General features: G+C 44.9%; 2 protein-coding genes across 2 annotated transcripts in view; both read left to right on the forward strand.

Moving 5' to 3' along the window:
• Positions 1-10,051, forward strand: part of b4galnt4a (beta-1,4-N-acetyl-galactosaminyl transferase 4a) — a 114,939-nt gene extending 104,888 nt beyond the window's left edge. The window contains exons 9-20 of the mRNA XM_026364709.1: positions 249-315; positions 3,042-3,206; positions 3,466-3,575; positions 3,911-4,011; positions 4,275-4,348; positions 4,433-5,975; positions 6,408-6,787; positions 6,972-7,125; positions 7,221-7,293; positions 8,560-8,713; positions 8,993-9,119; positions 9,573-10,051. Coding sequence (XP_026220494.1) covers positions 249-315; positions 3,042-3,206; positions 3,466-3,575; positions 3,911-4,011; positions 4,275-4,348; positions 4,433-5,975; positions 6,408-6,787; positions 6,972-7,125; positions 7,221-7,293; positions 8,560-8,713; positions 8,993-9,119; positions 9,573-9,687 — 3,063 coding nt within the window. The 3' untranslated portion in view covers positions 9,688-10,051. The remainder of the gene's footprint in view (positions 1-248; positions 316-3,041; positions 3,207-3,465; positions 3,576-3,910; positions 4,012-4,274; positions 4,349-4,432; positions 5,976-6,407; positions 6,788-6,971; positions 7,126-7,220; positions 7,294-8,559; positions 8,714-8,992; positions 9,120-9,572) is intronic.
• Positions 10,052-13,390: 3,339 nt separating this feature from the next.
• Positions 13,391-16,212, forward strand: part of abtb2b (ankyrin repeat and BTB (POZ) domain containing 2b) — a 38,489-nt gene continuing 35,667 nt past the window's right edge. Inside the window, exon 1 of the mRNA XM_026366267.1 lies at positions 13,391-14,817. Within this exon, the coding sequence (XP_026222052.1) occupies positions 13,926-14,817 (892 nt within the window). The 5' untranslated portion in view covers positions 13,391-13,925. The remainder of the gene's footprint in view (positions 14,818-16,212) is intronic.

Genomic DNA, 16,212 nt, shown 5'->3' on the forward strand with positions numbered 1-16,212 from the left:
TGCTCCTTCGCTTCCTCGCCCCTCACAGCTTCACATTTCTTGTTCTCTGCTCTTGTGCCTCACTTTTCACTCTGTTTCATCTTCCCTCTCTCTGGTTAAGTGCTTATACAAAAACCAAGCATCAGATCAACCCCCGAGTTGTTGCTAGGATCACAAACGTTGTTGATTAATAAAACTGCTCATCTCACACTTTCCATATGTTGAAATTTATATTTTTCACTCTCATGTCGTCTCTCTTCCTCACACAGTGGCGTCCATTCCTCCCTGGTCTGAAATATGAAGTGATAGACTCAGCCTACATCTCCATGTACACAGGTAAGAGCCATTCATGCTTTTCTTTAATCAATAATCTTTAATGTCTTTTAGTTTTTTGTTTGTTTGATTTTATAGAACAGGTGCAGATCACTTATATAGACAAAAACATGAATTTTCCCTATAGGTGCAATTCATAGCAGAGATGAGAACTGTAGCTCTAGCGCTTTAAGTGCTGTAGCTCCAAGAATAGCAGCGTGTCATGGAGATTCTGTATTGTTAACAAGGGAAACTGCCAGCTACACAGGAAATAATGTGTGGAGTTGTCACTTTGGGCAAAGCTGCAGTGGTTGGTGGACGTATCCCTTGTCGTTTAAGACCAGCTGTGAGAGAGAAGAAGGAGGCCTCAAACAGCTTTAGGTCACCTGCTGGATTAAAGCGTTACTGTCCCCTCATCCGTCTCTCTCTCCAGACATCCATCGTTTCGCTTCCCTCCTGTCATGCTCGTCTCACTCTGTTCTCTCCATTTTCTCATTGTGGAAAGTGTGTGATAGTCGATCCTGTTTGACAGACGACAACAATATTCGTTGGGTTATTAGTGTTCGGTTTGATTCAGTGACATCATGCTCAAACTACAGCCTCGGCCTCATCTCTTCAACCGTTTTGTGACATTCACAGAATTGTAACCTGATGCAAAGAGATGAATTGCAATTCACTCATAAGTGAACCTGAACCAACTTTTTTCAGCTCAGGTTCATTACATTGTACAAAGAATTTCCCCAAGGGGATTGATAAAGTTATTATTATTATTATTATTATTATTATTATTATTATTATTATTATTATTATTATTATTATTATTATTATTATTATTGTGACCGTAAAACTCCACTGCTCCACATTATCAGTCTGCAGGTCTGCAGGCCAGTCTGTTGCAGAGTGAGTGTCCCCCTGTTGGTTTATGTATGCCGCCACTGTCCTGAACACAGTTGGGTCCTGCATCTTTAGCAACCTCCTGTGGAGCCACAGAAATTAGGTCCAAGGCCCAAATATTCTACATCTGTGCAGGAAATAGGACACTACTGGCATGAATGACATTAAATTCCAAGCTGGCCAGCTTCTAAAAGTCAAATCACATGGAGACTGTAGCTGTATTGGCACTACAGGAAATAATGTGTGAAATAATGTTTGCTGATTTGTATCAGGGTGAGTGACACCCCATGTTGCAATGTCTGATTTTCACAGGCTACTCCTTCAAAAGCAAACAGATATACAGTGTTTTTGCATGATGTGAACATTTATTAAGCTTTCTGAATTCCTAATGTTTAGAAGTGGGATTTGAAAAAAGGTAATTCCAGAATGGGACATAACAAACTTACCTTTATCAAGATGAGGAAATACCAGGATGAAAAGCCTAGTTTCATTCCCTACTCCAAAAAAAATTATTGCCCCTTGGCTTAGGAGAAAAGAGATTAAACTCCCTAAAGTCCCTGTTTCTTTCCCTGTGGCCTCAGTAAGCCCCACATCACTGTGCTTACATTGCAAACTGAAGCCTGTAACTCTGGGCAATGGTTGTCAACACTCATGGGCGAAGTGCGTATGTGTGCAGCCACTTTGACAGCCAAGGGGCCCGGGGGTTCAAAGCTCTAAACTGGAGCAGCTACGCGCTCTGGTGGTGTCAGTCTAACAATGCACTTCTAAATTTTTCTTTTTCTTTTTTTTAACACTAGCACATGCTTAGAGACTGAGCACCTGCTGTGCACCCTTGCTGCCATGACCACAAAGCCTTGGCAGGATAGCAGCGGCTGCCAAGTTGTCATCTTGCATAGAACAGAGTTTGAGCACCCCGCCTTGCTTCTTCTGCATATCTTGAATATGTCTAGACTGCAGGGTCTCTGAATAACCTTCCGAACATTCATCATGCTTTTTTTTTTCATTAAATGATGATTTATTATGTCGGTGTAATTATCTCTTACTTGGGGCATTGCTACTTTCTCATTAGACAGTTCAGAATGAGTAAAATAGCCACGGTTACAAAGATAGTATGTGTTAATGAATTTGGACCATCACACACCAACACGCACACTGTTTCACTCCTACAAACAGCAGAACAGCATTTAAATTAGCACATTGACAAACTGGAAACATTACTGTATTCTTTTTATTATGCACTACATTGAATGTACAACATAACGCAAATTTATCAAAACAAGAAAAGGAGTGTATGGGATCAACAGATGTCTTGTTCTTAGAGGAAAGAAGAATAAAAAAAAAGGCTCTCTCTGTATATTATGTACTCACAAAGACGCACACACCAAATGTGCACACTCCACCCTCTAGAGGATAAAAATGATGCTGACCACCCTGTTAATTATAAAGCATTTCTCCCATCAGGCCTTGCTGTGACATGCCATTAATCACACATGCTCTTTCTTCCGTCCCTGCTATCGATTGGTATAATTATGACTGTGCTCTGCTCTGTTTTTGTTTTCGTCCAACTTTTTTTTCCCGATCATCTCACTACAGCTTTTGTTCCTGCCCTCCTCCTCCCCCTTTGCTCCGTTTGTTTTCTTCTTTGCTTTTCTCTCCTCATTTGCAACACATTTCATGGTTAGTAAAGATTTATTGTGATCGCAAGAGAAATTATGTGTTTAATAATTTTTCTGCCCACAGCTCAGATCAAATTTGTTCGTCGTTAAGAGAAACAAGGCCATGAACGAGATAATGAAGCTCCCTCTTTGCCTCTTCTTCATCAGCCCTGCCTTACTCCATGTCTGTCTATTTTTCAGATGAGTCCAATCTGAAGATGAACACTGTCGACCATATCCCGCAGACCTTGGCCAGTCACATTCGTCTCCCGCAGGAGTCTCAGCCCCAGGGTGTTCAAAGAGGCAGCATCATACAGCATGGAGCGGATATGCTGAAGCCAGATCCCAGGGACACCTTCTACAACAGTAAATCTGCCAGTCATCATTTCAGACTGTCCCCTTTTCCAGTGCTCATCCTGGTTTTCTGGGTTGTCATTTTCTCTGTTTGACTGATTGATTGCCTGGCTCACAGTAACTCTGGTTGTCAGCTTAGCTGCATTCATTTTGTCTAGCTGGCTGTGTCCCATTTTTGTGTGTTCCCTGTACTTTTGTTAAAACCAGCATTTCAAATGCACATATGTCCAAAATATTAAACATTTTTCTTACTTTCTCTCTCTTTCCTTAGCTCCCATGATCGACTCCTCGCGCCTAGAAAATGTTCTTCCAGCCTGTCTCTACTCTCCAACCTATGTAGTCAAAGATTTTCCCATCGCTAGATACCAAGGCCTGCAGTTTGTAAGTCACGTCTACATGACCTTCATTCTTCTCTTCCTTCATTCTCCTTCAGAAAGACCTGTCATTTAGGAAGATGATGATGATGTTTTTGACTGTGGCAGCTTGTGTGCTCGATAGCATGTGTGTTAAGTGGACGTTTGTGTTCAAATTAACCTTGTGGGTCAGAGGCAGGTCTGTGTAAAGGAGAGGAAAAGCTGGGTTCATGCTGGTTGAGGAGACATGTGATAAGCTAGAGACGAAAGCCCAAAAACACAGCAAATGCATTTTAGATTTGGCATTTGAGTACAGGTTTTTATGAGGTTGTTTTATTTTGGATTGACTGTTCCTTTCTTCAGGTCTATCTGTCTTTCGTCTACCCCAACGACTTCACACGCCTCACACACATGGAGCGAGAGAATAAGTGTTTCTACAGAGAGTCTCCTATCTACTTGGAGAAGTAAGGACATTATTTCTTTTATCTGTCAGGCGGCTTAGGGAACATTTGTCTCTGTCTATATATATATATGAGCGAGTGTACTGACTATGCACAATAACTGTTCAACTGATGGCAGTGATTCATTTCATTATGCTGCAAGCCACATTGAAACTTCAACCTCCTATTAATTCATGTGGTTCTATGTGTGTGTGTGTGTGTGTGTGTGTGTGTGTGTGTGTGTGTGTGTGTGTGTGTGTGTGTGTGTGTGTGTGTCTTTCTGCCAGGTTTGGGTTCTACAAATATATGAAGATGGATGAGGAGGAAGACGACAGACCCTTCTTTTTCCCTAACCCAGATGGTAACTAATAATTAACAAGCGCGCTCCTGCATGGACACAAACACACACACGCACACGCAAAGTCACCTTTGTGTCTGTCTCCAGATTTCCTTGAGGAAGAAGAGGTGGTGGAAGCAGAGGATGAGGCTGAGATTGTTGGCACACAGTCGCCCAGGAAGCCTTCTCATCCCAGCCACACATCAAATCCTTCCCATCAGCACTCAAAGCCTGGGCCCACACCAGCTGGCAGAGAAGGGGAGGAAGAGGAGGACGACCCTGATGAAGAGGAGGAGGGAGCAGTCAACAGAAATGTGCATCACAGAGAAAGGAGACACTTTGCCCACAGAGATGGACAGATGGGTCGGGACATGGGCAGAGACTGGGGACGAGATTATACAAGAGGGAACGCGCAACACGATGCCAGGAAGGAACTTGAGCAGCCCCAGCCCAGAGTACTTGAGGCTGGCACCGACAGTATAGTCCAGGGTCGCTCCCTATCCTGGATCCACACAGGTCCTGCAGAGCTGGGCCCTGTCAGGAAAGGAGATGGTACAGGTGGTGGAGGAGGAGAAGAGAAAGGAGCTGAGACTCCCCCTAAACTGAGCAAATCTTCGCTCCTTTTCCCCCAAAAGTCCTCCCTCTCATCATTTGCCAGCCATGCCAAGCAGATCCTCAGCAACTCCGCCCATAGCAAAAGTCCTTATGACAACAACAACAACAAGCTGCCTGGAAACAAAAAGGAGAAGAAGGAGGAGAACAAGATCTACATCACCAGGCCTCGGCCCTTCAGGGAGAGGGAAAAGGAGAGGGAGAGGGAACAGCGTCGAGAAAGAAGGGAGGAGAGGGCTTCTCGCCATACTAGAGAGGTGTTCCCGGGGGTCTTTTTGTATCAAAGTGGGAAGACCACCAGGCTGGTCAATTTGGGTGCCAGAGGACATACAGGGGGAGGGGCAAGAGGAAGTAGGAGCCTTGTTAGTGCCCCTCAGCTCTGGCCCAATCCCCCCCCAAAAGAAGGTAAGATATATCCTCACAACGCAAGCATCAACATGCAGAATGAAAGTATACAGAAGTCTGCTAGGAGAGCAGCAGCGGCAAAACAAGCAGAGAAAAGCAGGAAGAAAGGCGTGCATCAGGATTTAAAGACTACTGTCACAGGTGATCTACCCAGAAAAGAAGGCCCACTAACGCCTCTCTCCCATCACCTAGACCCTCCTCCAGTTACCCCACCAAGGTTAAACACTACAGAAAACACTCTCCAGGGTCAGACACAGGTCACCTCTTACCTCAGGACCTCAGAGATCACAGAATCCCAGCAGCAGCCAGACCCAGACCCCAACCCAGCAGAGTTTGACCAGGATGCAAATCGTTCCAATCCCGACCCCGACCCTGACCCTGACCCCGAGCCAGAACCAGAGGAGGGCGAGATGTCTGACTATAGCTACGAGGAGGTCGAGGCTCGGCCAGGCTGGGCAGAGGAGAGCATCAACTGGCAGAGAACCTTCTCGGTCAATCCGATGGACTTTGAGCTTCTGCGCTCTGACTGGAATGACCTGCGCTGCAACGTGTCCGGTAACCTCCAGCTAGCAGAGAGCGAGGTGGTGGACGTGCTGGCACAGTACATGGAGAAACTCAACGAACGCAACGGAGGGTAAGGAGGAAGGAGAGAGAGAATAATGTGAGACTAAGAGGGCTCATGTTTCCCTGCAACCTTGTATATTCAAATGTGGTTACTTATGCTAACCATTATGTAAAGCAAGAAGTAATTTCACTGAGAACATATTGGTCATGCCCTGGTGCTTTGACTTCATGTTAGCAGACCTCTATGTGCTGATTACCATTTTCTGCAGCAGTGCTTACAAACCTTGATGCTATTTGTGTGAAATATCATGGCCATTACCTTCTCTCTGTTTTCATTTTCCTCCCACATCACACCATGCTGGCTTCACAGCACCACAGATAATGAGTAGAAACAGTTTTGAAGTGGTCTGCCTACAGTCAAACAATAATTAATTAAAGTTGTGCGACTGACATATGAAATAGTCCAAAGCATGTACAACCTGTTTGTGATTTCTTGCCCCAGGATCTACACCCTACTGCGAATCATCAACGTTGAGAAGCGGCGCGACTCTGCGAGAGGGAACCGTTACCTGGTGGAGCTGGAGCTAATGGAGAGAGGCCGCAGCGTGGTGCGTCTGTCAGAGTACATTTACCTGCTGCTCCACCGCGGCAGGCAAGGAGAGGAAAGCTTCGAGAACACTGACTCTGCGCCCGCCTCTGCTCCGGCTTCACCCGTCTCTGCTGCTACCTCCAGCCTTGCCACCCCACCGTCCCCTCCCTCTACCAGGTCCTCCGTCCGGCCAGGCGCAACCCCCTTGAGCACTGCCTATGCCAAGCCTCTGCTCTGCCAGCCGGTGATGCTGCAGTGGCGGAGAGATGTCATGGTGCACTTTGTGGTGCCAGGTCAGTAGCACAATTTGTTTAACTGAATAATGTGTAAGGAATTAACTATTGATTCTTTAATATCTGTTTATCCAGAGACAAATCACACATGCAGAACATTTACATTACAAAAGAAGATCAATTTTTTTTAAATCTGGCTTTACTAACTCTGTCTTCTTTGCCCTTTGTTCTTACTGTGCTTCAGTGAAGAACCAGGCTCGCTGGGTTCAGCAGTTTATCTCTGACATGGAAAATCTCCATCGCCAGACAAAGGACGACAATTTCAGCATCATCATTGTCGACTTTGAGAGTGAGGACATGGATGTAGAGCAGGCACTTAGAGAAAGCAGTGTGCCAAGGTGTGTGTGAGACACACTCAGTAACATGACAAAATATATTTTCTTCAAATTGGAAAGCCTCTAAGTAATTTTCATGTCTCTTTTTGCTCTGACAGATACGAGTATCTTCGGAGAGAAGGGAACTTTGAGCGCTCAGCAGGACTGCAGATCGGAGTGGACACTATCGAGGTCAGAAAAACGAATACACAGAGACAAGGCAATACTCAGTGAGCTGGCAGGAAAGGCTACTTGCTGAAGGTCGTCCACTCACACTGCCCACATGACCTTTACTGGCTGATGGACAGACAGGAAGCACACTCATGCATAATGAATACATCACTGCTATGCCAGTCTGTCATGGGCTGTGAATCTCGCTTCCTTCCCTGCTTCTGTTCAACCTCTCCCACAGAGCCCAGCTGTGGATGACAGGAAATCGCTTAGACAGTTAGCTGCATTTACTCTGTCATGTGTATGCCATAGCTGTCACACCCACTCTCATTCTTAGGTTATTTGTGTGCATGTGCCCTTATGCCTTTCTCTGGCTGTCTCTCTATCACACACACACACACGCACACCCAACCACGGGGGCGTGGATTGGCTGGAAATTTGGACAGACATTGATCCGTTAGTTAAGTGTCAGGGCTGTCACGGTGGGATGACAGGGTTGTCACTCATGTCTGAATGACCTGCGGGCTCTCAGAGTGAAGACAAGCCACTGATGCTGAACCCAGACTTCTTCCCTCTGTTTAATTCTGAAATCCTATATTACACGCTTCTCCCAGACACAGATTAAATGTAGAGGCTTTTTTAAATGTAAACTCTGCTTTTTATTAATCCAGCACTCTGAACAACTGTAATGCTGTCAACCCAAAAAAGTTACAATTAAAAACAGCTGCCCAAGGATCCGTAGGAAATAACACAGTTTTTACTGATCCTCTGCTACTATATTCATATTAAAAGTAGTTCTTAAAATACTTTATGGTCCAGCACCAGCTTATTCGTCTGACATGCTTCCAGCTCCTCGTAGTTGTTCCAAAGGGCAGGTCAAAAACTGTGGGTGAGGCTTTTAGCTTTTCATTCTCTAAGCCATTAAAACAGTGAAACTGAGAATCTGAGAACAACTGAAATCTTTGGTGTTTTTAAACCTAAAAACTAAATAAAAACAAATTAAAGCCTAAAATACATCTACAGTAATTGTTTGTGCTACTGTATATATGTTTTAAACATTTAGATTTAAACATATTTTATTAATTGTCATTGTCTATTTACTCATTTACTTTGTTTCACATTGTTTTCATTTAATTTTAAAATGAGTTTTTAATGTTGACATTTCAGTCCTCTGTACAGCACTTTGAAATGCATAGACCTGTATGAAAGATTAGACGATACAAATTCTGATTTGATTTGCCTTGATTTGGTGTGTACGTCACCATGTGTTTGTCTTACCTATTGCAGGACAGCCACAGCATCGTGTTCCTGTGTGATCTGCACATCCACTTCCCTCTCAACATCCTGGAAAGCATCAGGAAGCACTGTGTGGAGGGGCGCCTTGCTTTTGCTCCCATTGTCATGAGACTCAGCTGTGGCAGTTCACCCCAGGAGCCTGATGGTAACACACAAATACATAGAAACCCATCATGCTTACAAAGGAACAAGCTCAATTACAAATTATCATAGTTTAACTCACGACTCAAGCTCATCCTTCACAGCTAGACTTTGAAATAATAATACTGGTTTTTCTCCCAATTTTGAGCACAATTTTTTTACATGCATTATGAAACACACTTGCATCAGGAGCACGTACTGTATTTCAACATGAGAATCAACTAGGTGTTGATGCAACAACGTGCAATGGGCCTCAGTCTTTTCTTTTTTCTTCTCTCTGCAGGTTACTGGGAGGTAAATGGCTTTGGCCTATTTGGAATCTATAAGTCGGATTTTGATAAGATAGGAGGTATGAACACAGAGGAATTCAAAGACCGCTGGGGTGGAGAGGACTGGGAGCTGTTGGACAGGTAACCCAGCAACAAGCCCACATAATAATCCTGCTGTGAACAATAGTCACTACTTGTCATTAAGACACGGTGTTGTTTACTCAGCTCTGTGTTAGCTTTCAAAGTTGTAGTTAAACATTATATGTTTTTAATTTGTAGTTGTACTAGAGGGTACTTTAAGACTTGGTTTACAAAAACCTCTTGGGCTCTTGAGCTGTTGTTTAATTTGTTAAGATTTTAAGATATGTTCCTTTTTATATTTCTAACTCTACTTCCCACCCTAGGGAACATGACATTTTTTTTAAATGTATTTTTCCAGCATTTTAAGCACAAAAATGAATAATTATGTGATTTGAATTGGGGTGCGGACAAAACCTGGTCATAATTACCAAGATCAGATTATATTATATCAGTAATTTTAAATGATGTGGATCCCTTTATTAAACCAGAGTTTCTCCTTTCCTCTCCCTCTAGGGTGCTGCAGAGTGGCTTGGAAGTAGAGAGATTACGCTTGAGGAACTTCTTTCACTACTACCACTCCAAACGAGGCATGTGGAACGCCCAAAACAAGAAAAATCCTAAAGGATAGCGACCCCTGCTGGTTGGAGGATCCTAAAACCTACCTGTAGATCCACTGTGTGTGAGGGAGAGACCTGTAGGAGCTCGCTCACTGCCTGAACCCTGCCTTTTTGCAAATCGGCTCCTTTCAGGAATGCCTCCGTTTCGCCATCAGCCCTCCTGTACGCTTGCCTGAATGAGGAAACAGAGTCCAAATCTGAGCATTGGAAGGGAGCTGTTTACGAAGACAGACCTGAGTCATCACTTTGCCTCACTGACAGAACTACTACACACGGAGAAGAGAGTTATTTTTGTTCTCCTTCTCTCTGTCCCTTTTTGGTGCAATGTTTCCAGACAGACTGTTTTCAGACAGCTGTGTTGTTTGTGTGCGTGTGTGTGACTGCGAGTATGTATACATATATATATATATATATGTATATATATATATAAATGTGTGTGTGTGTGTGTGTTGCTGCTTGTGTGTGCTTATGACAGAAAGCACCTTTTTCTAACAAGGAGATGTGAAGACATCCTAAGATCTTTTTTTTTTTTTCTAACACGCTCCTCAGAGGGAGCCTAATAGAATGTGTCAACATGTTATACACATAGATTCAGACTTGGTGGTTTAGCTTGAGTAGAGGAACTCTGTCTTTGGTAAGCAGTATTTCTTAATACATCATGTACTACCTGTTGGATATCACTACGACGAGGTGCTGAAGTATTCCTGATATCTGATATTATGAAACAGTTTTCTAATCAATGAAAACCCTTTTTCCAAAGTTAAAGATGCATCGTCTCTTTCTGTCCCTCTCTCTCCTTCTGTATGTCTTTTATTTTCAATTCATATGTAAAATCATGCTAGTGTTTTTTTTTTATTTTATTTAACATTGAGTCTAGCTGCTGTTTTACTCACAACATCCCTATTAAGGGACAATTAGTAATTCATTTGTTCTGCTGTTAGTTATTTAAAAGGAGTTTTAATTTGTCCTTACTGCGTTCGGGGTGCTATTTTCTGTTGTAAAACACAGATTTTTTTCTGAAAACCCCTCATTGTCAGCTGGAACTAAATAGTGTATAGGAAGGGGAGCTAAGGAGTACAATAGTTTTCAGACTTTTTGCAGACATTTGATTTAACTATGTGATGCCATTGTTTTACGCATTTTCTGGGCTGAGTATTTCAAATGCAGGTTTTGGAGGATTAAACTTTATCTTTTGAAAATACCACAGAGACAGGGAATGCTGTTGAAAACATCAACGGCTCTTCTTTTAAGCTCGTATAAACCTCCAACAGAACGGAGACCACGTGTCAGACACAATGTGGCAAGGCATGGCTGTTTCACAAATGTGTGCCTTTATCAGGGTTTGGCTGCAGGCAGTTTTAAAACTACTCTAATGACTGAAGAGGGCAGGGACAGACAGAAATACATTATTTATCAGCAGGTTGTAATGTCACTGTAAATTCAGATACACTGTAGAAGAAGGAAATATGGTTCTCTTAAATAGATTACAGACGTGTCAGTGTGTTTGTTACATTATCCTAGAAGCAAGTGGTCTTTGCGAGTCAGTTGCCCCATCCGTGAAATAGACAGAGATGGTACAAATGACTACTGAGAGGGAACAGGAGTTGTGATGGAGACTCACTGGCAGCTGCAGTCCAGCAGGACCCCACCTGTTCCCATTAGTTTGGCTGTAGGCCGGTTGCCTAATGCCTCTGTTTATGCAACACGGGACTTATTTTGATGGGGAGCGGCTGGAGGGCTCAAGACTGGACATATGGATCAGAGCTAATTATCTGTTTTTGACTATATGATTGTCAAAATGCCCTCCAAGACCTTTTCTTCACCTTTACAGGGGAAAGGTCTGTACTGTACGTTATTTAACATTGACATGGGACTATTTAAAGAACAAAGGAAACACATTAAATATAAAAGTATACATATAAGAACCATAAAATTTTAAAAATAGGAATATGCATTCCAAGGTAATTTCTGTGAAATTGTTTTGTAGAGAAAAGGTTTTAAGAATGTATTGTACTTTTATTTTGATTTGTTGGTTTTTGCAAATAAAATTTTATGCTTACGCCCACATCATTTTTCAGATGTGTTTTTTCTTTTTGTTGTTGTTTTTTTAGTGTCTTGTTGTTTAGTACTTGCAGTTCAGTGCACAGAAATTCATCGTCTGACCACTTGATGGTGCTCCACCCACATGTACACGTAGCTTTCCTGCAGAGGTGCAGATGAAGAGCTTGAAATACATAAAACTAAAGTATTAAATTCAGAGTTTGGTTGATTCAGTGTAGGAGAAAAGACACGACATGAATAAATAGACTTTAACTCCCGCTCACACACAGCTCATTGACATGATCATGTCAGATGACACGATAAAGTTTGTCCCAGTGAACAGCTTTTATCAAACTTGAAGAGTTTATAAAACTTCCCTCCATAGTCTGAGACAAGTGGACGACTCAAAAGTCCCTGATCTATCAGATCTGTATGATGCATTCAGCTATATTAAGACCTCATTTACTGATTACTGGATGGACATTTTGCAGTTTTTCCAGTAAGACAGCGTAAGTATGATAACGTGTTAAAACCATGTGCAGGTCCTTTTTGTTTTTACTCTCTTGAGCTGACATCACTATTCCCTTACGCGTCACGCTGATCTAATATCACATGCAGTGCGTTTCGTTGTGACCACTGCAGGAAACAGAAAACATTGTGAAACTACCAATTGGAGCGACAACAGAGCTGCCGTGTTTTCAGACCACACTTAATCATTTTCAGAGTTGTTTGTTTTGAGTTGTTGATCCCCCCCCCCCCGTGTCTCTTTGGGTTGGTGGGCTGGTTTCACATCACGCATACTGGCAGACCATGACGTAAGCCCTGTCCACACCATGGCTGCATGAGGTCTGTGTGAGACAAGCATTGACCTCCTGTGGTGTATTCTACACCCTGTGTGTCGTCTGATCTCATTTCCCTTCTTGACTAACAGCACAAAATTGGGGAGGATAACTGGACTGAGGAGTGAACTCCCTTTGCATTTCATCTAAATGAGTAATTCATAAACCAGGATTGGAGTTTTGGATGTGCGTTTGAGAGTCGCTTTTTCCACTTTACATACATACATACATACATGCTACAGTGTGCCTGGTAACCTCCAGATCTGCATATGTACAGGAAAACAGTCATTACAGCCCTTTCACAACGTGTTGCATGGATAACTGATTACGCAACGGTGTTGGACCGTGTCCCAGTGGAGGCACACCCTACCTGCCTGCCTGCGTGAGTGCAGAGTGATGAGAGGCAGGCAGTCACAGGCCTCTTCTGCACGCTTGGTTTATTTCATCTCAAGTACTGTACCTTACGCTACCTTATCAGAAACAACAGACAGGATACACACCTGACAATCCAAATCGTGAGGGATTTATAAAAAACTGTTCCACCCATTAATGCAATTACCCAGAGCTTCACAGATGCCGTTTCTGTGGGAGGCTGCAGGTGAGACATTAGCTGCAGGAAAGGGCTGGAGTCTGCTTGGGATGCACTTTGGTTCCGTGATTCTGTTTCTGTTTGGATTTGCGAACTTGTGTAAACAAAGTTGACTTACTCTCCAAAACTTCGACACCATTTGCGGGCCGGTCGCGATTGGCTGGCGCAAAAGACGGCTCTCTCCTGATTGGTGTTCGTGCTGCTTCCGTGTTGTCATTCAGCTGCAGGTCCCTCCCTCTTCGCACATCTGCAGCGGAGCCTCCGTGGAGTCCGTTCATCGACGGCGTCGGGACGAGAGAGCGATGAGCTAAACTCGGGCTGTTCGGGACTTTTCCGCGGTTGTGTGCGTAAACGGCCCAGTTTCGGTCCGTCCAGCGGCTTCGTGGGAACCTGAACGACCTCGTGTTCGGGGGGGGGCAGAGGAGGTATTTAGTCGTGTTTTTAAAGCCCGTGGACATTTGAGGAAAGTTTAAATCCCTGCGCTGCGCGGCGTCACGTTAAAGGTGAGACCGGTGCGGGGTTTATTTCAGAAGATATAAGGGCTGAATTCATTTATTTTTAATTTCTTTAAACCCACATGGTCGGATTTAATGTGCTTGTGCCGTTGTGCTGTTCGCCGTCCTGTCCTGCACTGAACTTCTCAGCATGTCTGTCAAGTGCTGCCCTGTGTAACCCGTTCATCCAGCTCGGCGCCGAGTTTCGACGGCTCGCTCGCTGATTGACGTGCAGGTGAACCGCTGACGACTTTTGGAAAAGCAGCTGGAGAAATAAGAAGAAGAAAATGGCTGGGCTCAGTAATGCCCACACGAAAACGCTGGAGGACCTGACGCTGGACTCGGGCTACGGTGCGGGGGACTCCTGTAAATCCCTCAGCCTGTCCTCCTCCAAGTCCAACTCCCAGGCCTTCATGACGGCTCCTCACCGGGGCAACTGGTGGTACTACTCCGGCTCCATGAACAGCAGGAACAACAGCTGGGACACAGTCAACACGGTCCTGCCCGAAGACCCGGAGGACATCTTCTCTAAGTGTCCCCGCTTACCTGAGCTGGAGGAGTTCCCCTGGACAGAGGAGGAAGTGGCCAAGATACTGCGCAAAGTAGCCGAGAGCGGAGGCTCCAAGGGGGGGCCTGCACCTGTGTTCTCCGCGGAGGCCGTGAGGCGGCTGTCCGCTTTGCTCCGCAGGGCTCTGATCCGCATCTCCAGAGAGGCGCAGCGGCTCAGCGTCATCCACTGCCGCTGCACGCGCTTCGAGGTGCAGAGCGCCATGAGGCTGGTGCTCAGCTGGGCCCTGGCCGACTACTGCGTCTCTGCTACGGTCAAGGCCATCTCCATGTACAGCATGAGTGCAGGAGAGCTGCTGAGAAAGGGCAAGTCCGCGCGCTGCGCTCTCTCCTTCTCCGTGGGACGCTTCTTCCGCTGGATGGTGGACACACGCATCTCGGTGCGCATCCACGAGTACGCGGCTATATGCCTGACTGCATGCGTGGAGGCTCTGGTGGAGGAGATAGGAGCCCGGGTGCTGATGGCGGAGAGAGGTCATTCGGGGCCGGATTCAGGGTCAGGATGCGCCCCAGTGAGTGCAGAAGTCTTGGAGGGAGTGGTGAACAATGATGCGGAGCTGTGGGGGGTCCTACAGCACTATGAGCATCTGATCTGCGGAAAAAACGCCAGTGGTATGTGACATATATTTTAAAACCTTTCAGTGCTCTGAGTATAACTAACTATAGTATGGGTTTGTGTGTAAACTCATGCAAAAGCCCCTTTTCCCCTCTCTCTCTCCCACACACTCTCCTTCCACAGTTCTGGTCACCGCTTTCCACTCCCTCACAGTCCACGTGTGTGGAAAAGGTGAAATGTGGTCTGCTGCTGGATATAATAGCAGCTCTTTGTGTGTGAGGACATGATGGATTCATTGCTAATTTGACCTGTCGGCATAGGAAAATAACAGTGCAGAGGCATTCGATACGAACAAAGAAAGTACTTTCTCCCAGACCAAGGTCCTGTGAGGGGAAAATGACAGTTGATCTCTGTGCTAAGCTGCTAAATGTGATTTTAACTACTTCACTCTCATCTGTCAGGTACAAGATTGAGTCCTCTCGTGTCACCTTTACTCCTCTGTTGTGATTTGGGGCGCAGAGAGCCTTGTCTGTTGACATAGCTCTCTGTTTATGCTGACTTCACCTCTCATCCTCCTGCTGTGTTGGCTGCACTCTTTTTATACCCCCCCCCCCCCCCCCCCTTCCATTTCCTCATTGCACTTCCTGTTGGATGGCTCTCTTTCACCCGCCACCATCTCCACGTATCTTCCATCTCCCTCCTCCTTCACTCATCCAGCTCCAGCTGTGCATCCTGCTCTCTGTCCATTTGTTTCCTCCACCCTCACATCCCTCCTCAATCAGCTCTCGTTCTGCTCCCTATTTGTCAAACCCTAGTGGACTCACAGAGCTCTTTCCGTGGCTGTTTTGGCAACCCAGTGTGGAGTTGATTCATGAGCTTCTGTTGGGACAATGTAACCAGCCTTTGTTTGTGGCCCACTACCAGCTCCCGGAGCCGAGCTTTTTACTGCAGCACAATAGCCTTTTGTTGTGTGATCGTGCAGCTTAGACCAATGCAGAGGGAGTGGAAACAAATGCTTGGGAAACTGGGCACACAAGCACACACATCTATATACATACACGTGCACAACAGAGTGGGAGAGAGAGAGCGAAAATAACCTGAGCCATTACAAAGCTGCCATTGGTAGGGTTAATACGTTATCATGCATGTGAAGACGCGATGATCGATACTTGCAGTGTTCTGAAGGTCAGAGATCTATCAGCACTCAACAGACGGCAGCTTTACATGTGCTGTACATGTATACACTCATCCAGTGATACCATACATCTCATATTCTATGCAGCGAGCACTGGGTTCATCATGATCATGTACACTGACGCCTTCAAGTGTAAAAAACAAAAGGGCACAGAACCCTGACCATATGCTTGAAGAACAAACGTTAGAACGATCACATTTAGAACAATAAAAAGCGACTTTTTCCTCAGTCTTTCACCAGATGTCTTTCAGCTGGG

This window comes from Anabas testudineus, chromosome 6 (genome assembly GCF_900324465.2).
Source record: "Anabas testudineus chromosome 6, fAnaTes1.2, whole genome shotgun sequence".
Lineage (NCBI taxonomy): Eukaryota > Metazoa > Chordata > Actinopteri > Anabantiformes > Anabantidae > Anabas > Anabas testudineus.